The following is a 23337-nucleotide window of genomic DNA, read 5'->3' as shown; positions in this document are numbered from 1 at the left end:
AAATATTCCTGGTTTCCTCTTCCAGCGAAGTGAAATCATCAATGCAATTTATGAACCTACAGAGGAAGAATGTGAATGGAAAGCAGATGTTGAAGAAGAAATTTCAGTGAGTATCACAGTTGTTTCTCATCAATATCTCAAGCTTTAGCATTAAGCAAGATGCAGTGCAGTAACTAGAGTTTAAAAAAAAAAGGGTACATAATTATTACTTGCTTATAGTAATGGTAATGATTTTAATGATCACTTAAAGGGGGTGTGTATGAAATTTAATCTGTACTGTTTATTCATGCTTATGAACATAAAACTTTACAGAACCTTGTTGGTGCACTTCTAAAATGAAGAAAAACTAACATTTTTACTCTATTAAGGAGGAAATGAATGAGAAAGCCAAGCTTGAAGAGGAAAAAAAAGATGAAGAAAAAGAAGACCCAAAAGGAATTCCTGAATTTTGGCTGACAGTATTCAAGAATGTGGACTTGCTCAGCGATATGGTTCAGGTAGGTGGTGGTCCAGGGTTGTTTAAAGTTGTGTTAATATGTATGCTAAGTGCCTTTAAGAAAGCAGTAGAAAACAGTACATTACCTGATGTCTGAGAGTGGAACTGAAACAAATACTTGGGTATCACCTCTGGTACTGTATTCAACATGAAAGCACAGAGGTCTCTGAAATACCTTATTATTGTGTTATTTGTTGAACTTATTTTACCTTAGCAATAGATTTTGTGCTTATAGGAGTGTGTCTGAGATTTTAGATAACTGCTACAAACTACTAAGTGGTAAGTTGTGTACTGCAGTGGAAACTATACAACCATTGTTGCCATCTGCTGGTCATGTTCACGAAAATGTTCAGTGCTATAACAAGGTTCTTCTACGTCAAACTCATTCTAAATATGTCTTTATCTCTGCAGGGTATTGAAATCTGTGTACAGTTCAATGTAACAAAAACTGTTTTCTTTACAGGAACATGATGAACCTATCCTGAAACACTTAAAAGATATAAAAGTGAAATTTTCAGAAGTTGGACAGCCTATGGTTAGTTTAACCTATTTAATAAGATTACTTTTGTGTTATCATATAACTTGTATTTGTATATTAGTAGTGTGGTCTTTGATAGACAATTGTCTTATGGCAATCATGAGAAATATATAGCTGCTGCTTCTGAAAAACAGTTCAAGGACTAATACTAGTCTTGCAGTGTCAAATGAACAAATTAATACTTTATTTAACCTTCCAATTTTGGTGATTTACTAACTTGGCCTTAATACCTGATGACTTAGTTTTGCCTTTGAATTCTCATGCATTCGGGTTAGTTTTTCTAATAACTGCTATAAATGGATATAATTTCCTTGTCAAAAACCAGATAACTTCCTAAGTTTTAATATTTTAATTTTAGCAGTTATTTCTGTATGTTAGCACCAGGAAAGCTGTACGCTGGGAGATCTTGTATCACCACTGCAAACAGTTTATTAAGTACTAAGCAGACAATCAACATGGTAAATAAACATTTGAAAAGTTACTGTACAACTTGGGCAACAAACTCCAGAATAAGTTAGGTGTGTGCACCGTTTCACTATTGATAGAGATGGGTGTGTTCCATTTTGGTTGGGGATTTTAGGTACTTAGAAGTTAAAGATATGTATTGCTACATTGCTAAAGTTATCACTCTGCAATTGTTTTTAAGAGTTTCACCTTAGAATTTCATTTTGAGCCAAATGACTACTTCACAAATGAAGTGTTGACAAAGACGTATAGAATGAGGTCAGAGCCAGATGATTCTGATCCCTTCTCCTTTGATGGGCCGGAAATCATGGGTTGTACAGGGTAAGTGCTAATAAATAACTTTTTAAGGCAATGTAAGAGTTTCTTCCTTAGCATTCATTATCCAGCTGTAGACAAAGCATTTTGGGAAGGTGCTGGAAAAGTTACTGCTACCTAGTAAGTTGTAAACAGAAGGGCTTGATTTGAGGTTGATTTTTTTTTTTTTAATATTCAACTGGTGTTACTGAAATACGTAATAAGACCCTATGTTTTCAAATAGAATGGGTTGAGTTGGAAGGAGCCTTTAAAGATCATCTAAACCAATCCATCTGCAGTGAGCAGGGACCTCTTCTACTAGACTAAGTTGCTCAGAACACTACCCAACTGGACCTGAAACTTTTCCAGGCACAGGGCATTTACAGCCTCTATGGGCAACGTATTCCAGTGTTTCACCACCCTCACTGTAAAAAATGTTTTCCTTATATCTAGGCTAAATCTGCCTTCTTTCAGTTTAAAATCAGTACCCCTTGTCCTGTCGCTACAGGCCTTGTTAAAATATGTCCCCATCTTTCTTACAAGTCCTAAGTACTGGAAGGACACAATAAGGTCTCCCTCCTCAGAGCTTTCTCTTCAGGCTAAACAGCCCCAGCTCTCCCAGCCTTTCTCATCCTTTTTATGTCCTTCCTCTGAACATGCTCCAGCAAGTCTGTGTCTTTCATGGACTGTGAGGACTCCAGAGCTGGATGTGATAGCCTGTTGTCCATCACACCAGAGCAGAGTAAAGGGGTAGAATTGCCTCCCTTGACCTGCTGGCCATGCTTCTTTTGATGCAGCCCAGCATACAGTTGGCTTTCTGGGCTGTTAGTGCATGTTGCTTGCTTGTGACTTCTCATCCACAAGTACCCCCAAGTGCTTCTCTGCAGTGCTGCTCTCAATTCCTTCATCCCTCAGGCTGTATTTATACTGGGAATTGCCTTGACCCACGTGCAGGACCTTGCATTTGGCATCCTTATCCACCAAATATCCATCCAGCAAATTTGTATCTCCAGTTTATGTGGGTTATCTATAAAAACAGGCAACAACATTGTTGAGTACCTCAGCTGCCTTCTTGTCTCTTGTTATGAGAGACAAGAGACAGGTATATTCTCCTTGATCTCTGTTTCTGATTGACATCCCTGTAGAAGCTCTTCTTCTACAGCATTGTTTGCATTCCTTGTTAAGTTCAACATCACCTGTGCTTTGGCCTTCTTGACTCCATTCTTCCACAACTGGCCAGTGTCTCAGAACTCTTCCCAGGATATCTTTTCCTGCTTCTAGTGTCTGTGCAGCTACTTGCCCTTCAGTTTAACCAGCAGGTCTTGACTCAACTATGCCAGTCTTTTGCCTTCTTTTCCTCATTTCTTACACATGGTCATTGAGAGCTCTTGCCCTCTATGGAAAGTGTCCTTGAGGTATATCTAGTGTATATATATGTTATATATGCACATAAATTTTTAAAAATCTAATTACTATTTATTTATCTTAAGTACTGTTCTGCAACCACTAAAGCTGAATTTTTAGATGGATGGTGTTACTGTTCTGTACACCTTGGCAGCTTCTTTCAAAATATGTTAGATCAATTCTTTTAATCCTTTTGTATTTCTGACATGCAGCATTTTGGGAAATCTGTTACAGTTCTACTTTTTGTATAATGTGGTTGTCCACTTTGTTTTAGAATTGTTGAATATTTGCCTTTGAGTGTGTTTCAGTTAATCTGTTTGGGAAAGGAAGAACAGCCATCTGTTAACTCCAGATTCCTCATTAATTTAAAGATCTATTGTACTTCTTTCTCTGTGATGTCTCCTATTCTAAATTGGATGTTATTCTGCAGACTACATAATACTTATGTGTGACTTTTCTTGTGTACAAAAAGCTGAGAGAAATTTGGCTTGTATATTGTTAGTCTTATGGGTACATCAGGATTCTTTGCATCATGACCTTTTCAGTTGCATTCATCTTTCTCTTGTTCTGAGTGATAACTAACTCACATCTTATCACTGTGTAGTCAGGGTTATTTTTACCTATACAGTACTGTGTAGTTACTGACTTCTGTTTACCAGTGTATGTCCCAGTCACTTAATGGGACATATATTAAGTAAGACAGCCTGTTCTTATCCCAAAACAATTTGCCTCCTTTGAGTCTTCAAAGGAATCGAATGACAAACTTCAGCACATGTGAACAGGTGGTCTTACTGGTGTTAGTTCTTCATTTACATCTCCCTAGAAATTTTTAGGCATGTCCGACAAGCCTGTGGGCATGATTTTGCAGGGTGAAGTTAAAAAGCCACAAACTGAAAATGCAAAAAACCCAAGCAATAACTACACCCCTGCCTGATGCATTATTTTAAAGGCTTATTCATTACAATGATAGGTGTGGTAAACTTGGGCATATTACTAGTATGACTGAATATGACAACTTCATAATGGATAGGTAGCACTAAAAGTTATATGAAGCCATCCTTTTATAGGACACTAGGTAAAACTTGGTAGCAGATGAAAATTGGTATTTCTGAGAGAGTGGGAAAGGAAAGACTTTTGGATGAAAAAAACTTCAATCCTAAAATAAGCCTGTTACTTTTGTGCTCAGAAGTATAAACCAATGAAAAGATATCACTGAATAAATACTACCTTAATGTTTTATATTTACTGTGTCCCTTTCAGTTGTGATATTCTCAGTAGGTACTTGTGATAAGCTACAGCTGTTGTTTTTTTCTTTTCCTCTCCAGCTGCCAAATAGACTGGAAAAAAGGAAAAAATGTTACCTTAAAAACCATTAAGAAGAAACAGAAACATAAGGGTCGTGGAACAGTTAGAACAGTGACAAAAACTGTTTCCAATGATTCTTTCTTCAACTTCTTTAGTCCTCCTGAAGGTAAAACATTAGTTTATCTACGTTACTACATTACTACATTAATTTTAAGTGTAGTGTGTACTTGTTTCTCACTTGTTTCTTCTCTTTTTCAACAGTTCCTGAAAGTGGAGACTTGGTAAGTTGTCTTATACAAAATAAGGTGGAGAGGAAACCCCAGTAGAATAAAGCATGCCTCTGTATACCAAGTTTTTGTTGAAATTGTTCGGGAATTTCTTAAAACAGCTTCAGCTTTAACTGTTTCTGTCTATAACTGGGAATACTTGTGATGTAATAGTATGTAATTGAGTATTCTTTATTAGAAGGAGTATTTGTTGAGCTGGATGGTAGAGTTCAATTTATTAAACTTCAGCAATCTATGAAAGTTGCTTTGGGTCTCCATTCTGGCGTTGTTTGGATTATATTCTCTAATGATTGGATGTGATTAATTTGTGGTTTATGCTGTTAGAAAATTCCCAAACTATTAACTCTTGGATAAAGTAATGAAACAGGAATAGGAAATTGCAAGAGCCCACTCTTCTCTGTGCTCACTAGTAGAAAACTCTGTGGCAATAAGCCATGTTTTTGTTAAGGAGGAAGCACATCAGAGTGGTGAATACATTATGCAGCTTGAGTGAGAAGTCAAACCTCCAGAAGCATGCTGTTAGAACTCCAGTTGGCATCTATACCAAAAATCATATGTTCATAACAGTAAATTAAAAAAAAAAAAGTCAAGCTTTTGAATTGAATTTCATAGGTGACAGCAGGACACTTGGTGTGTAAACAAAAGGAACAAAAACCTGGGATTGGATAGAAGAGCATTTTTAGGTGTTCAGGTGCTTTGCAGCAGCTTGTTTAATGGCAATCATGGAGGTGATGTACTGTAGGAATCAGAAGTAGATTATAAAACATTTAATTAGGCTCATCTGGCTAGTGTTCAGTTAAGAGGGTTGTGCATACAGACTGAATGTATGTAGGATGTAATGTCTATAGGGAGGTACTAACAGTTTTTCTGCTTACAACAAAAGCAAAGTGGTAGGTGGGGGAAGAATAAAACTTAAACTCTAGAATTTTGTCTAATTAAGCTTTCTGAAGAAACAGCCCCCCACTGCATAATGCAGGTAGGCTTTTAAAGTGTCACACTTGACTCCACAACTTCAATACTATAAAGCATGTCCTGAACCAAAAAGGTCAGCACGTGGGTTTTGAATTAACGATGACATCAAAAACTGCAACTTGTGCTTTTGTGTAAAGAGTAGTTGTCGGCTTATGTTTCAGAAAATGGTGTTGTTTCATGCAGGATGATGATGCTGAAGCAATCCTTGCTGCAGATTTTGAAATAGGGCATTTCTTGCGTGAGCGTATAGTCCCCCGGTCAGTATTGTACTTCACAGGAGAAGCTATTGAAGATGATGACGATGATGTAAGTATAATGTTCTTTTGAAATGCCAAAAACTTTGAAATAATGTTGCTTTTGAAGACTTGGGGTAATTTGTAATTTTTATAGTGTTGGTAGCCTTAGAATGGGATGCATCAGCATTACTTTCAGATGAACTTCCTTCCTAGAGTGTTCAGTGAGGAGCAGCATGAAAGTAATTCATGTTTGAAGTAGTGACTTCATAGTTTTATGGCAACAGTAGTAGTAGAAGATAAATGCTTAGACTATGTCAGAGTTTAATATTGTGGATAGGGCATTCCTGGGGTGTGTCATACCAAGTACTTGGGTAGGAGAGCTTCCACAGGACAAGTCTATTTATCTACCTGCTCAGCCTATTACTTGAAGCACAAGTGACACCAGGCTACTGAGTTCCTTCAGATTCAAGCTTATTCCTTTCAGGAGAGCACTCTTCTTAAAAAGCTATAGAAAAGCATGTTCAAAGCATGCCAAGATACTCAAAGCAAGGTCTTCAAAAGCTTTTGTTAAGTGCTTTAAAGGAGCTGAGCTTGAAAAGCAAACCATCCTAGAACTTGATGTGGGTAAAATACTCTTTCCCATACAAACAGGGATGGTTTGAGAGTTTGATTTAGCTAAGTCTTCCTGCCTTAAAAATTAATTCTTAGATTGTAAAATGGTAGCCTGTAGTCCAAAACCTTGGCCTCAAGGAGATGGATGAGAAAAGTGACCTTAGGCTTCAAGACACCCTACTGAGCAGAAGTGTTACCAGCCTAATAAGCCCTTCCAGTGTTGCATGTAAGAAAATTAAGGTGTAGAGTTGTCTCTGCCGGAGAGAGCATAGCTAAGAGGCTGAACATAATTCATGCTGTTGCATAAATAATTTTTAAATCTGTCTCATAGAGGAAGTTCTCTTAAAGCACAATAGAGTGGCATGTACTTGAATTATCTGCCTGGACTTCTGAGCCATTTATGGCTGCATTTTTCACATGATTAAAACCATTTCTTTTCTTTCCTAGTATGATGAAGAAGGTGAAGAGGCAGATGATGAGGTAAGTTGGCAGATGGCCTTGATTGAAGTGGTTTCCTTTTTGTAATTTGCTATGTGGAGTAAGAGTTCCTTTAATTTTTGAATGCTCTGGACACTAAAGTATAACTTAGGAAGGGAAGATACAACACACAGTTTTGTGACTCTAGGCTGAATATTTAAAAAAAAAAAAAAAGAACATAACAAACCAATTAATAAAACCTAAACAAAGGCAACAGTGAGGTTTCTTACAATGCAAGTTGAAACTGATGTCAAAAGATGCTAAGCTTTATAGAGAGTAAACTAATACAGTATGCGTAACTTCAAGTGGTAATTAATGTATTTAAGAGTAGATTTTAATCTTAATTTTCTTGAAAATGGGTCAGCATGCTAAATGTGGAAAAATACAGAAATACAAACAAGTGTTTTTTTCTTTCAGGAGGGGGAAGAAGAAGCAGATGAAGAAAATGATCCTGATTATGACCCAAAAGTAAGGAAGTAAAAAGAATGTTTGAAGTTTGTGTATGCATACACACACGTAAAATTTTATGTAAGTTAAATCCTGATATTTAGTTCAAGTATTAGATTAATAGTTTTTATGGTGAGTATGTTTTGACTGACACTATTGTGATCACAATTCTGACAGAGTAATATCATTAGAGCAACTTTTTAGAAGTTCTTCCTCCAAGAATCATTTTGTAAAAGTAGCTTCTGACTAGGAGCTCTGAAATTAATCAGGCTTTGGTTTTCTATAAATTTGTCTTACAGCAAGTTGCTTGTAATGATGAACATGTTCTATAACGGTTGTAAGAGCATGTAGAGAAGCACATAATCCAGGTTCAGTTTTTGGGAACTTGTCAGAAGCTGACTCCTACGCAGATTTTCTTTTTCAGGGGAGATAATAGCAAGTCTTTCATTGTTTTGAGATAGCAGTCAAGGTTCAGCATGTATCTACAGCCAAGAACAGCTGGCAGCTTTCTTATTCCATGGGAAGAGCAAATGACTAATCAGGTGCAGTTTGCTGGAAAAGTGATTATAAACCACTCACTCAGTGCATAACTTTTTCCTAGATAAAGGAAAAGTAAATTTTGCCACATGAAAACATCTTGGTGGTAGGTGAAAGCTGCTGTCATGAAATGAAGTCTTTGTGAAATAGAAATGACTGCAAAATATACTTCCAATTTTGAGGCAGCATATTGTTCAGGAGGAAGGGTTTGAACTACAAAGTACTATTGAAAGAACTATATAATCTTAACATTGTACCTAGGAAGGGTACAATGTTTTGTAGGGTACAAAAATGTTGTTCAAAATTTATGGCCTGTTGCTGATGTTTCATCTGTTATGCTGTTTTCAAACTGCTTCCTATTCAAGAAAATTCTGAAATAAAAGTGAAACAGCCTCAGGATGGGCTTCCCATTTCCACCCTTTCAGGTTGGTTTTCTAGGCTAAAAAGAACTGAGAAAGGGCAAGACTGTATGCATGGTTTCAGAGAAAAAAAGAAGGGGACTAGAAATAGTAGTTTTACTATAGTGTATTGACATAACACTAAATAGTTGTAAGCTGATCAGACTGAAAGCCAGCTGAATTTATTACAGCATTGTGACCCTAGAATATCTGTCCAAACAAGGTTGTGGACTAAAACTTGCAACTGAACTCTGTTCCCAAAAAGCCTTTTCCTTAAATTGCTGTATTACTGAGAAATATTGTTGGCTGTCTTTCAATATAACAGAAGTAATTTTCACATAAGAATTTTCTAATCTTCTGACTGGATTTTATTGAAAAAGATCTCTCCAGAGCATTAAGAATGTACCATGATTTGGTGTTTCCATGCACTGCCCTACATGGCTTCTGAAGTGAGGCCATGTCCTTGTTACTGACCACAGGAAGGTTCTTGTGTCTCAAACTGTTTATAAGTCCTGGGTGCTTTTTTGAGCCAGGTTGGTTGTTACTGCACCTAGATTTTTCCTATTTTAGGGTCTTTCGGAGTACCCTGCCACACTTAGTTTTCAAGAGCTTTTTGTTTTGTGTTTTGGGTTATATGCCCACACAGTAACAAAGCCAAAATGCTTTCTGGGTATTGCTGTGTCCCAAGACAGCAGTATTACTAATACTAGGCAATTAATTTAATGGAAAAGACAAAAGAAGGGCTTGAATACTGGAACAATAGAAAGTATGCTGAGTGATATTAATAGTTCCTTTTAAACACTGATATTTCTAAACTCATTTCCTTTTTTTCTCAACAGAAGGATCAAAACCCAGCAGAATGCAAGCAACAGTGAAGCAGTGTGTGTGTGGCCTTGAGGATTACCTGCACTGTAATAGCCTAAACCACAACTATTAGTTACTTACAGCCTTATGTTTTGTATCTTGGTAGGATTATGTAACCAATTTGTTAAAAAAAAAAAAAAAATGAAATTCAAACACGTAAGAACCAGTTTAAAATGTAGGTTCAATCTGCCTAGCATTTTAACAGTGTAATTTTCTGCCAATATGTAGAATGCAGTAAATTCCCTAAAGCATGAATGTTAATTCATTGCTACATAGTTTTGTTCTTGTGAAGTCTTTGTCATGTAGCTATTAGACTGCAGCTGTGAAGATTATCAGAACCGTTAACTGAGACCAATATTTGTTTAGAGAACTTTCCTGAAGAACCAACCAAAGTATTTTTCAGCCTAGTAGTCTGAACGGGTTTAAGTCTGCTTGCACTAGCTGTGCCTTCATTACTTTGTTATAGAAATGGCAGTGACTTGTACTAACTAGGAGATGATGCGTTTTGAATTTGACTACTTGAGAAGACTAATATAACATGTTTAATGTTCAACAAGACCACGTTAAATATTCAAAACTGTCAGCTTGTTTATGCGATGGGTTTTATATTTTATGTGAGAGTGATCTACAGAAGAAACCTAGTCATCATATTAAGGTTATTGTTTACCACTGGGGTGTGAATAAAACCTAGTATTTTCAGAAGCTAGTCTTGTTTCATTATGATGTGTGTATCTGCATGTGTAAACTAGCAAGGCTTATCTTTCATGCTGCAGTTGAAAACCAAACACAATATTATGGAAAGTTTGATCCACTTGTAGTTTAATTATTGTGAATCTGAGCTAGATTTTTCAGTGATTAAGACTGCCATTTTGGAGAAAACAAGTTTTTAGAAGTGAGGCTAGATCTGATAAAGGACTTCAGTATTGCTGTGCCTGACCCTGAGGCATTGGTTATTAGTGTGAATCTAGAACCGAGAAAGGTGCCTTGGATCTTCCAGCCTGTGAAGATAGAATTAGGTTCTCCTGAACAAAATCTGCCCTGTAGCCTAAGGGAGCATGAGAACACTGCTGTATTCTGATTTGTGCTCACTGTATCAAGCCTCTATAGGGGAAGAAACAAAAACCCCAAGAAATTCCTCTCTTCTCTCTTAGGTTCTATTCATTATGCTTATGTTTGCACTTTCTGATTCATACTTCATCCATATTGGATGTTCATTGTCGGTTGAAACACACGGTCTGGAAGATCTTTCTCATAATAATCTTGCCTCTAGCCTAACACTGGAGATGTGCAAGATGTAGACTTGAATGCACTCAGCTTGAAGTGACTGAACTGATGTCTTCCATTTGAGTTTTCCCAGTCAATAAGATGCTACTGTACTCTGTGCAGCCTTGTCCTTTACATAACTGTAGAAGTTCTGATCTAAGCAAGTATCTGGGTAATTTTTTGAGGGACAGGAAGGGCCTCACAGGGCAGGGTTGGAAGGCAATGTCTTGGTAGCCATGGTTCAACTTTGACAGCAGAAATTTTGGGTTTTTTTTCATGCCACTGATATACTGACTTAGGCATAAAGTGAAAGTCTTGAAAAGAAGAGGCTAAGCAGAAGGCAACAGCCACATGAGGATGGGGTTGGTAGAAGAGCATGTCTCTTGGTTGGAGGTTAAGTTATACAGAGTGAAGCTTTTCCCAAGTGCCTCTGAATCCTCAGCCATTCTGAGAGGAAGAAAGTCTGGTGTGCTCTGACTAAATGATGTGTTGTGTTCTTTTGTTTTTTTTTAATTTCTTGAAGGCTTAAACACCACACTGTTCCATTTCAGAATCTCTGTCAGGCTTCATCTCTCTTCAGGTATTTAAGGATTTGGGAGAAGCAACTCTTGTTATCTGTAGCAGTATATAAAACAGTACTGTTGAACTCAGGTGTTTTTTAGGTAACCTGTAGATCATAGCATAGAAAAAGACAGTAATGAAGGATTAACATCACACTCTGACAGCTGCATCTTAAAGCAGATATAGTTATGTTCTTGTGATAACATAAATCCTGACAGAATATGCTCATCCTTTGAGACACTAGCTGGTCAGGTGTTTTGGTATCTCTTGGTCTCTTCCCTGAATGTCTCATGGGATAAATAATTTTACACTTCAGGGCATGTGGGCACCAAAGTAATGGTATGTTGTGAGCTTGAGCAGTCATCAGTACGGGGCCTTGAGGTTCATACTTTTGGACATGAGAAGTACCCGAAGTCCTTACTTAGATCTAGCCCATTTTTACTAACAGCATCTGGCAACTGTATCTTAAAAAGCACTGCTAAAAGTTGTCCAGTGAATTTCAGAAGTTACTGTTCTTAAGAAATTTGGATTGTATTTCAATTGCTTTCTCATTTAATATCTTCATATCACACAATGGGATATAGTATTTGAAAAAGGGAGCTGGTAGATGCCAAAGCTCACCTGCAGCCTGCAAGATCCAGAGCCACAAACCCATCTGTCGACAGATTTTGGTAAGCTTCTCCCTGGTTTGACTTGCTACTTTTAAATCAACAGTTCTTGTGCTCTGCAGACTGCAGCAAAAGGAAGGATATAATCATAGAGATTGAGGTGCCAGTTCTTATGGCATCAGTTAAATAAAAACTGTTGGTGTTTAAAGTAGTTCTGTGATCAACGACAACGATCTTGTTTAGCAGTTCTGAAATGCAGTATGTAGCAGGAACATTAAACTTTGAACACTGATTGGAGTATTGTGACTCATTCTTTTCACTTCTCACAGTTTTATATCAGCTGTAGAGAAAACAGTTGAGTCGGTGTTTGAGGCAGGTAAGTTACCTTGTGAACAAGTTCAAGCTAGCAGAATGTGTCACTGAGATACAGTTTATTGGTCAGTTGTTGCAGTACTGCACTAAATTTAAGATTTGTGTAAATTAGGTCTTCTATCCAGTTTTGGTTGCTGTAATTAAGGGAGAATTATCTCAAGGGAAAAATAGGGGTGTTGGTCAGGAAAGGTAGGAGAATCAACTGAGACTTCAGGTAAGAGGGAAGGGTGCTCAGAGCTTATGCTTGGTGGCAGGGGATGCTTCTTACTAGCTTCCAGCATTACCATGGAAGATTTTTCCTGTCTGCTATAAATTGTTAATTGAAAAAACAAGCAAACAAACAAAACCAACAACAAAAAAGCCAAACATGAAAATAAAACCACAAACTCCAACAAGCCAAACCCCCAAAAAACAGTATCATGGTCTAATCATAAATTAGTAGACCATATTTAGCTTGGCACTCTTAAATTTGACATTCTGGAGATGGTTGATGTCAGGTTTGGTTAGAAATGTTACCTTGGTAACATTGCCAGGTTAAATACCTGGCATAGCAACACTGCTTATCAGTGTCTCCTTCAGCTGACGGGCTTGGTAAGCTCTGAATCTTAGTTTAATTCTTGGAACTGGTGTTTAGCTATATAGCAAATAAAATAGATAGAAAAATAGTAATTTGGCATGGTTTCAGCTGTTAAATGAAAAAAAAAAAAGCCAAACAATTGAGTATAGAAATTTGCAGGAAATTAAGGTATTCATCTCATCTTTACCTTCAAGCTGGTACTTAAACTTTCCCTATTTTTTAAGGTCCATGTTTATAAACCTGGTTCAGAAACAGACAGGGAACTTACATAAATGGATTATTAGCTTGTTTGCCAGAGCTTTCCTCTTTCCCAAGGACTCTGCAGCCATTGCTTCTCAGATTCCTTGAGCTGGGGATGATGGTTGTACTCACATACTCGGGGGTTTAAAGGAAGCAAAAGGCTAAACTCTGATAGGAAGGGGGCAGTCTGATTGTGAAGGCATTTCTGTATGTGATGGCCTGCTGGGCTGGGGCAAGACCCACAACAGGCACCTCCTTCATTCTGTGCAGATGTAGCCCTCTCCAAGACTTAATCATAGAGGTCAAAGAAGTTGCTGCTGTCTCACTTTCAGTTGTTTCTTAAATGCTTGGTGTTGTTAGAAATGTATTGGTTTCCTGCAAATTTAAAAGAGGGTGTTGAAGTTATGACTTTTAATTATGAAGGCTTACCTAAAATGATGTAAATCCAGCTACTGGAATCAGTCTTACTTCTGTACACACTCAAGAAGAGTTGGAAGTTTGTCCAGCTGACACGTTGGACACAATTTCTCATCACTCTTCAAATCTTTCTGTTACACTTCTGCTCAGACCTAGTTGTCTTCCACATATTGCCTGTGTCTGAGATTTTGGAGGAAACTTGGAGCAAGTGAGGCAGACAGAACAGAGCACACCAAGCAGAAGATAAGCTGTTCTACCTTTGGGTCTACTTGGTGTGTACCAGAAGTGAGTGCACAATAATTGTGGGGGTGTAGCAGAAAGTCTTCTGTTTTCACAGGTATCTAAAGTGCTGAGTTGGCAGAAAAAGTCTCTGCAGATGTAGCTTAGCTTCTGAATTTTGCCGTTGTGAGCTATGCTTCTATATGCTCAAGTGTTGCAAGTATCTGCCCAAACCAATGTCTGTGCTGCAGTTTATGAGAAGCAGTCAGTATGTCTTGAACTTGCAGCATTGTTTTACTTGGTACAAGGTGATCAAAGAAACAGTGGGTCATTGAAACCATCTTGCAGGTTGGCTTTGCTCTCTAGTGTGTGCTCAAATGCTTTGTAATAGTTGAGAAGCTCTCTCTGAAGTGCCAGGGACTTGGGAAAAGCCAGGCTGAAGCAGCTGCCATGTGAACAGTATGTGTATTGCATACAGTTTCTTCACAAGGGTGACAAGAAATGCTGATGCCTGGGGGAAATGTTTTATAGTTACGGTAAATATTCCATCTATTTATGCCTTATTTACTGTAGAGTATTTGTGAGATGGTGTTCACAAAAGGAAAGGTTTGCCCCCCAGATCTCATGCTTCTTGCTTCAGTGTTTTGTCACCAGTAAGTTCCAGTGAAATTACTGGGAAGCAGTAAAGGTCAAGAAAACACTAACCATTACTGTCTAGTAACTTGGAGCACATATTTCAACACATCTATTTGTGACATGTTTCTCAGCCCTTGACTGGGTTTTTTTGCCCCCTCATTTTCATTCTGTCTAGCAATGAGCAGCTCCTATTTTCTTTAGGTTTCCCCTTTAGTTTTAGTAACTTCTCAGTACTGAAAGAAACGATGTTGAAGGGTAGTTGCTCAACACAGGTGTAGCATCCCTTTGAAACTTTTAGTTGTTGTCAAGCTGCTGTCTGCAGGTTCCTTACCCAGGAGAACACTAAAATAATTATGAGCTTTGTCTTTCATGGTGGCTTCCTAAAACTTGCCTCAAGGTTTTAAAAATTACTCGAATTAAGGCTACACATACAAAATTTCTCCCTAAGTTAGGGAGCTTATGATATAAGAGAGCAGTTTGTTTAACAATCAAGCTTTTCTGTGACAAATAACAACTTTGATCATGGAAAAGGATAAATTCGGTAAGAAATAAATGGATCTTAGATGTCAAGACTTCAAATGGACAGATTCAGTGTTTTTTCAGATTGTAGTACTGCAGATTTGACAGTAGGAGGCATCTGCACAGCAGATACTGCATGAGGAACAGGTTCAGCACCTGTCAGTATTTACTGAAACTTCAATAGAAGTAGTAGACATGGAACATTTAATGTAATTTCATTGGTTAAAAAATATGTATCTAAAGAAAAGTAAAGTAAAATCTCAGCAGGATAAAGTATTATGTGCTTAACTATGTTGAATGTGTTGTTTCAAAATACTAATATAAGGAACATTTCCAGAAGCTCAGTTTTGACTTCCATCTAGGAAAATAGTTTGTTATCCTTTACTGGCAAATTTTTCACAATTAAGTTAGGATATTTTATTTTTGTGTGAAACTGTCAGTATTTCATCTTACCCCATTCTCCTAGATTTTGACTGATCTGGAGTTTTTGGTCAAATCTAATAATGTGTTTTAAACAGCTGTTCATATTTGCTTGTTTGTGGTGTACAGGTTTCAATGAATGTTCTACATGTTTACAGCTGAAAACATGCTTAGGTGAATTTCACCAGGAATAAACAGTTGTGGTGAGTCTATACATTAGCAGAGTATGTCCAGGAGTGTTTGGAGTTGGGCTAGAAATCTGCCATTTGAGGCCAAAGTAGAATTAATTCAGTGCTTTTCTTGTTTATATTTGATGAAAATCTTTGGCTTTGCACACTAGTCTCATTCTCTTCCTTTAAATGTTGCAATGTGGTGTTTTGGGGCAAAAAAAGAAAAAATTTGAATGTTTCGTATAGAAATAACATCTGGTACTCCAAAGTCTAAGGCTTTTTTCCACACTACTGGTTAGCACACTTACTTGGAATAAAATGGTTATTGTTTTACTGTGGTGGACCAGCAACCAAAACTCTGCGGGTGGATTGTTTAGAAATGAATCTTCTGCAGGTTTAGTTCAGTGTCCTTTGGCTTCCATAATTAAAATACTGAGTTTAAATCGTGTGGTATACATTATAATATGTTTTAACTGCTTATGGTTTAGTCTGACAATTTCAAAATAAGATCTGTTCATGTGACACTTAGGAATAAAGAAGTAGATGCAAAGCACCAGATGTGAAGGCAGGAGATTTCTCTTCTGGTGAGCCAGGAGTGAGGCTCCTTGTGTGTGCATCAGCAGCTGAAGATGGAGAAGTTTGTGCTGGGGAATTCGGATTCAAATAGCAAGGAACTGTGGATTGAGTCATTGTAAATGGTGTTTAGATCTTCTGAAAACTAGCATGTGTCTTTTAAAATAGGCATAAGGTAGTTGTGAGAGTGAACTTCTAGTGTACAACTATTGTATCTTACAGTGTATATATTAAACTCTAATGAGAAGCAGCTATTTTTCAGATAAATGGATGTTAAAGATACTTTGTTCGGTGTGTGGCTAGCACATTGCCTTTACTGGTTTCAGAGTCTTCCAGTTACCTTGGGAAAGGTAAAACAGCTAAATTATTTTAATTGCCTGTATTATCTTAATTGTTGATCTCTTAGCAATTTATCAAATGTTGAAATTCAAGAGGAAAAGATTGAGGAAATCCTTTAAAACATTTTTTTCAAAGAGAAACTCTATTAATGCTATAATTAATCCTAGTATTTTTTAAATTTTTTCTTTCTTCCTAATATGCTCCTGCTGACCTGTGCTACTGCATGACCTGCTTCCTAGCTCCAAAGATGACTCTGAGGAGGATTTTTTTTTTTCCTATGGGCATGTTAAATACGTGTTTAAGAAAACAGTGCTCTCAAACATGAAACTTCAAGTATTCAATTTACAGTGGCATTGTCAGACAGATTCAGTTCTTTGGGTTTTTGGTTTACATTGAATGCATCGAAAGATTTAAATAGTTTAATAGTAGCCCTAGGTCACTTTTCTACTCAAATTAATTCGAAAGCAAAGCTCTGGGGAGAATCCAATTAGCAAATGTGTTGCAACAAAGCATAAAGCAAGAAAAATAGTCCTCAGCTGTTTGCTGTATCTTTTTAACCCCACTCTCCTTTGAAAATCTACAAGTACTGAAAAGGTTTTCATGTTTCATTTGGGAAGTGGTTATGGCTACTCGCTGTCATGAGGTATTGCTCAAACTGCGGCAGAGAGTCAAGATGTAGGGAAGAAGCTGCTTCCTCCCAGCATGGGCGAGGACAAAGCTAGAAGCGCAGGGATAACGTGGTTGTACGAGGCTGTACATGCGGCCGTCTCCTTTGTATAGTGGAGCGATGGTGGTGTGAATATCAGGGTGTTGCTGCAAATTGGCAACGCTTTTCTTGGTCTTGAATCAAAAACTCACGGAAAAGGGTGCGCTTTCCTGCTGAGCACCACGGGGGAAGGCTGAGGAAATTTATTCCCAACAAACACTTCTGGAATACCTCGGTGAAAGCGAACGAGGGCTGCACAAGCGGCTGAATTCTTGCGTTAATCCCTGTGTTAGCCCTGTGGCTAGCGGAGCACGGGGGGGGAACCCCCCGCCACCTCGGCGCTCTCTCTCTCATTGCTACCGCTCTGCGGGAGAAGGGGCGGGGGGCGGCCGGGGAGCTCAACCCCCAACCCCGGGCTGGGGCGGGCGGGGCAGACGCTCCGCTCTAGGCAGCAGCACCGGGCTTCCCCGCTTCTGGGCGGCAGGAGTGGCCGGCTCTCCCTCGGGGTGTCACTGCAGGGTGGGGAAGTAGCGTTCAAAAGCCAGGGGGAGGGAAAAGCCGCCGCCGAGAGCCGTCCCCCTCCCTCCCGTCGACAGCTCCCCCCGCAGCCCGCCACGCCGCGGCACGGGCGGCAGCCGCTCCGCTCGCTGCGGGCTGGGGCTATCCCGGCCCTCTGCTTCGGAGCCGGTGCGGGGCGGCGAGTCCTCGGCTGGTGCCGGCTGCCCCCCGAGCCCAGCCCCTGCGGGCGGAGGCCGCTGGCCCTGCCGGCCCATGCAAGGAAGATGCTGGAAAGCGGCTGCAAGGCGGTAAAGGAAGGCGTGCTGGAGAAGAGGAGCGACGGGCTCCTTCAGCTCTGGAAGAAGAAGCGCTGCATCCTCACCGAGGAGGGGCTGCTCCTCATCCCCCCCAAGCAGCAGCCGCCGCCTCCGCAGCAGCAGCAGCAGCAGGAGCCGCCAGTGCCGGCCGAGCCGGCGGCCAAGATAAAGGAGCTGCACTTCTCCAACATGAAGACGGTGGACTGTGTGGAGCGGAAGGGCAAGTACGTGTACTTCACGGTGGTGATGGCCGAGGGGAAGGAGATAGACTTTCGGTGCGCGCAGGAGCAGGGCTGGAACGCGGCGATCACGCTGCAGATGGTGCAGTACAAGAACCGGCAGGCCATCCTGGCCGTGCGCTCTACCCGGCAGAAGCAGCAGCACCTCGGGCAGCCCCACGGCCCGCGCCTCCGCACCGCCTCCAACTCCACATAGGGCAGGTAGGGGCTGCCGCTCTCCTCTGCTCCCGACCCGGGCTCCCACTCCTGCCGCCGGAACCCGCGTCCAGTTCCGTCCCCGGGGCGGGCGAGCCGCGCTGCCCCCGCCGACTTCATCCCCGTAAGCGCGGCTCCCGGCGGGGAGAAGCCACTGCGGGCACCGGGGCTGCCTCCGCTCAGCGAGCGAGTGTCTGTGTCTGTCTCATTGCAGGTGAAGTCAAGGGAGCCATTTGTGGAAGCGGGACTGAGCGTGTTTGTTGCGGACTTGGTTCTGTTGGTCAAACCCGGGACAAACGCCAGAGATACAGGTAGACTTGGGAACTGCGGCTCAACAACCTGGATCCCTACCTAGCTGCTGCCCCTGCTGCTGCTTTGCCGCTCTCCGTGCCAAGAAGCATTTCAGATCTGTTATTTATGAACCTTGGAAAGGATCCTTTGGCGCGATGGGACTTCTGGAGACATGATATACTGTAACTTTTATTTTAATGTATTTTATTTTATTTTATTTATTAGGGTTGGTTTCGGTTCTAGTTTTTTTCTTTGTGGGTTGTTTTGTTTTGTTCTGTTTCAAAAAAAGGCTTGTTTGCAAGACATTTCTGAATGTAGGCCGTATCCAAAAGCAAGGGAAGAAACAGTGTGTACATTAGCTCCCGAAAGAAAATGAAATCTACTGGATACTTCGGTTGTGTGCAATTTCACAAAAGAGTTTTTAATTTTTACCCGAAATACACTGTATTACACCAACAGAGAAAAATGTGATGTGTTGTCTGGAATTTTGCTTGAAGCCTCTACAGCATATGAAGACTTTTTAAAAATGAGAATATCAATTACAATCTGGGTTTTAAATTATTTCCCTTTAAAATTCAAATGGTGTAAGGTGATAAAATCTTACAATCTCTTGGTTCAAAAAAGTAATGTTGATTGTTATGCTGAGATTAAAACCTGCATGTTTAACCTATGATCAGAGGGTTATCTGCCCAGCTTATTTTACAATGTGGGAATTGCAGCTGGATTCCAGTTCCCCCGTTAATGTGCTTGCTCCTGGGCTGGAGGGTCAGAGCTGAGAAGCATTTATGAATGTTTGTTAGTGTCCAAGTTCAGGACTCCCTCTGCATGGTTGGTTTCTAAGTGGTCTGAGCTCTCAACCTTTCTTGAATTTTCACTGGCAGATTTTAAATGTCTCACATTAAAGTATACCCTAGTTTAAAATCCATTTTATCTTCATCTTAGTGTGTGAACGGATTATTTTGGTTCTAGATTTCATAAACTGAAATTTGCTGTCTAGCTGAGATAATCTAGATTAATTTTGGTGTTCAGTGCTGCCAGACGTTGAGAGAGGTATGTGATCTTGCCTCTAAAAATGTTGAGGAAGCCGTGAAGTTGGAAAACAAAGGCTTTTCCCTTGCAACCGTGTTGCAACAAAGGTTTGCACAGTTGATGCGTCCTCCTCTGCCTCTTCGCAGTCAGTGGGAGTTCAGGTGTGGGTGCTGGCAAGAGCAGGTTGGAGCAGTTTGCCCCAGTGCTGGCAAGGGAGCCTGGCAGAGACAGCTCAGTGTGGTCTCTGGGTCAGAGCTCTTCGTGTGATGGGTGATTTCATGTTGTGATTTCATGCCTCTAGAGCCTGGGCTAAGTGGGGAGGTTGTAAGGAAGATGGAGCGATGTGGCCCATTATTTCTGGTTCAAGGCAAAAAGCTTCATCCATGAAGCTATTAATTTTAACTAGCATGGTAAGGAAAATGGCTTTTCCTCCCTTTGCTAGTTATCTGAATGTAAATTTGATCTTTTAAAGCCTTACATCCAGGAGTTTTCTGTTTGTGTAACTGAGGTGCAGCCTGACCGTGTAAAGCCCCACATCCTTGGTGCGAGCTGTTTCTGTGTTTAAAGCAAAAGCCTGAAGTGACACTCAAAGGAAAATCTCAGAATTGGCTGCTGCATGTCCCTTCCTCTGCACCCTGAGCTTAAGCTCAGAAATAAATTGAGATATCTTTTAGCCCTCTTCTTCTATTCCTTGTCCCCAGGTGCTGGGGTCATGTATGTAGGTGTGCTAAACATGTCATGGTGCAGAATTAAAGCCTGGACCTCAGCAGTCCTCTGTGTCTACTCCCAAGAACTTCTTTCCTGTCTGGCTCATGCCAAGGTTGTGTGACAAGCTTTGGGTGATAGATTACAGCAGTCCTAACAAAGTTATTTCTTTAGGGCTCATTGAAACTGAAGGTGCCCTGCATCTTCAAGAATTAGATTCACAGTCTTGGCAATCGTAATAGCCAATTTCCATATTTCTATACATGTGCCATTATCATTCTGCTAATTTTAGAGCTGCAAGGGGATTCTCTAGTGAACTTGTGAAAGACTCACAAAATAGACTGTAATTTGTAATTTGGCTCTTTTCTTCGGAGTCATTAATTACAGTTTACTGAGTAACTAATCCACCTTTTCAGATACACAGATGTATTGCTCACCTACTAACATACATTTTAGTCAACTGAAAGATAAATGTAACTGTTGAAAATTTATTCTTATGTGATCAGAAACACATGTAATTCTCTAGGAGAGGCAGATATTCCTGTCCTCTGTGGATGCAAAACTCTGAGCGACACAAAAGTCCATGAATCTAGTGTAAAGCTGAAATTTTGCTGCTCTTCTGGAAGTATTTGTACTTCAAAAATGAAAGGTGGTAATTTTAGTGATAGAATTGACATTAAGGTTTGAGATAACAGTTTTCATTTTGAATTTGAATTTGATGGTCTTTTTCAGTAGTTCAAGGTTGCCATCCCGTTTTCACCTGTTGTTTCTCATTTTAAGTTGGTCTGAAGGATGCTTTAAAAAACATTTGGACTGATACAGTTCTCCAACAAACTGTTGCCAGTTGTCATTGCCTGTTGTGTTAATTTTTAAAAAACTCTTAAAGTGAGAGATTGTCACATCACAAAATCCACCCTGAGCAGATTCCTGTGCCTGCAGTCTGAGTTGGTGGCGTGAGTGTGAAACCTCACCTTTGGGCCTCCAGGCTCATCTCCTGAAAACAAATTTGCTGGGTTTCCCTGGGGACAGCCAGACTGTGTGGCTCATGCCATGTATAAATAAGGCTAAATTGTCTGACATTGAGAATCCAGCAACTTTCTCATGCCCCAAATTCCACAGTTTGTTTGGTTTTTATTTTTTGGGTTGTTTGTTTGTTTTTTTTTTTTGACTGGTAGTAATTTTAGAGAAAGAAGTTGTTTGATGTTACAAATGAGGTAGTTCTGGGCTTTTTTTGGCATGTGCCTCTACCGCTGCATGCTCTTTGTTTGAGCTATTTGATAGATACCGTCACCACCTTTTAAGCAATGGCTATCGAAGTAGGTTCAGCAGATGACGGTGCATCTAATTGGAGCTTTGAATGTTGTCCTTCCCCTTACAACAGCTACAAAACCAAACCAAACCAAAAAAGTTTTGAATTTTCTTTTTTGTTTGAAGTAAAGTCGAGACTAAACAAAAACTGCCAGTAAAGCACAGCCTCATAAATGCATGGTGTAAGTAGTGAAAGTGTGAACAGCCGGTTAGTTCATAAAGAGGTGAAGATTATGTGTCCTAAAAAAGAAATTAAAGAAATTAAGAGGCAGATTCAGCAAGAGAATTCAAGCTGTGGTGGCCAAGAAAACTTAACTGGGGGAAAAAGAAGATCAAGGAGATGTTGCCTGGGTGACATCCTGAAGTAATTCCTCATTTTTAAGGTTCATGACATGCAAGTGCCAGTTTCTGAATTCTAGCTGCAGTGATGTACTAAGTGTTTCCTAGCATATCCTATTGTGTTGTCAAGAAAACAAGTGTGTAAATATGACTCATAAATGATTTCTGAGAAGTGTGATTTATTTTTCATATTTTTCAAGATGCATTCCATTTCAAATAAAGAGTTATCTATTGAAAGAGCTCTTGATATGCTGGGGGAATGGTTGTTTGCTGGTCTCTCTGGTATGATTAAAGCTTGAGCTAAGCTTTTCCAGTGTCTTATGCTCAATGTAAGGGCCTAAGAGGAACACTCTGAACCTGTGTAGAAAACTTCCAATGGAAAGACTCACTTAGGTGCTCTGATTAATTTTAATATGTAGTTCAATTATGAGGCCTCAGTTTTGCTTCATGATGTATGAGCACACACTAAGTCCTGCTGATTTCAGTAATACTTTGCTTGGTGCCATGGTACGTGTACAGCAGATCTTTGGGACACAGGCTTCAGGCTCATAATGTTAACCTGTGAATGCTTTGCTCTGTGTGAAATTAGGAGTCTAAAATGAAGCATTAGATGTGTTTCTTGCTCTTCTTTTATGTATCTGAAGCACTGTGGTTGAATTACATGTATCGTCGAAGCAGTTCAGAAAGAACACTTCCACCATTTGGTGTATACTCTGAGTTGTTCTCTTCTAGCTTTGTGGGAAGGGAAATGATGTGTGACAACAAAAATGCACAGTGACTTCTGCTGCTTTGGGGTCTCCACAGAACTTTAGCTATTCAGATGCCTTAGTCTCCCCTGAGGTGTATTTGTATGGCAGCAGGTCTTAATTTTTAAGCATTTTCCAAAAGTCTGTTAACTTCAGTGACACAGTGTGCATTGACCTGGACTTACTGGGGCTGTTTGCCTTTGCTGGGGAGATGTCAGTAACCTTTTCCATAAGAAGGCTATTGCTGTAATAAGTACAAGTTCTCTTTTCACTAGCAAACAACCAAAATGTAGGCATTCAAACTTATTATTTGATATACAAAAAATAGCTTAAAGAGCTGACCTTTCACAAGAGCTGGTGTTTTGGCAGCCTTGAAAAGCCTATTAGGCATCTGTGTATTTGTTGTCTATTCCAGGTCCCACCTTTGTTTGCAGCTTTTATGTCCCTTGCTAAGCCTTTAATGTAAGTTATAAAGAAGTTTCTCCGTAAGGGCATAAATATAGCAGCAGAAGAATTTGATAATTTCTCATTGCTATTGCTCCTGCACTAATGGTATCTTCATAAAAGTGCATTCAAAATGTGTTTCTCTGCTCCAAGTTTTGTTTAAAGTGGATACAAAACAAGGCTACTCACGTATTCATAGTGCATAAGACATGATCCTGGGAACAGGGTCATTTTTTTCCTAGTGGGGAATATTGTCTTAATAGGGTTTTCTTAA

At 39.7% G+C, this 23337-nt stretch overlaps 2 protein-coding genes across 6 annotated transcripts in view; both read left to right on the top strand.

Moving 5' to 3' along the window:
- Positions 1–12056, top strand: part of NAP1L1 (nucleosome assembly protein 1 like 1) — a 32473-nt gene extending 20417 nt beyond the window's left edge. For 4 of the 5 annotated variants that reach the window (XM_030445587.1, XM_030445599.1, XM_030445580.1 and 1 more), the window contains exons 6-15: positions 26–106; positions 369–497; positions 960–1031; positions 1681–1820; positions 4523–4668; positions 4764–4783; positions 5945–6067; positions 7057–7089; positions 7504–7554; positions 9308–12056. In XM_030445587.1, the coding sequence (XP_030301447.1) occupies positions 26–106; positions 369–497; positions 960–1031; positions 1681–1820; positions 4523–4668; positions 4764–4783; positions 5945–6067; positions 7057–7089; positions 7504–7554; positions 9308–9343 (831 nt within the window). In that variant the 3' untranslated portion in view covers positions 9344–12056. The remainder of the gene's footprint in view (positions 1–25; positions 107–368; positions 498–959; positions 1032–1680; positions 1821–4522; positions 4669–4763; positions 4784–5944; positions 6068–7056; positions 7090–7503; positions 7555–9307) is intronic. The other variant, XM_030445605.1, reaches the window with a different exon arrangement.
- A 5501-nt stretch (positions 12057–17557) lies between these two features.
- Positions 17558–22120, top strand: PHLDA1 (pleckstrin homology like domain family A member 1). Its single transcript, XM_030469416.1, has 2 exons — positions 17558–18207; positions 18416–22120. The coding sequence occupies exon 1, from the start codon at positions 17735–17737 to the stop codon at positions 18200–18202; it is 468 nt and encodes a 155-aa protein (XP_030325276.1). The 5' UTR covers positions 17558–17734; the 3' UTR covers positions 18203–18207; positions 18416–22120.
- Positions 22121–23337: the final 1217 nt, after the last annotated feature.

The sequence above is a fragment of the Calypte anna genome, chromosome 1, assembly GCF_003957555.1.
Source record: "Calypte anna isolate BGI_N300 chromosome 1, bCalAnn1_v1.p, whole genome shotgun sequence".
Lineage (NCBI taxonomy): Eukaryota > Metazoa > Chordata > Aves > Apodiformes > Trochilidae > Calypte > Calypte anna.
This window is presented reverse-complemented; position numbering and strand designations above follow the sequence as displayed.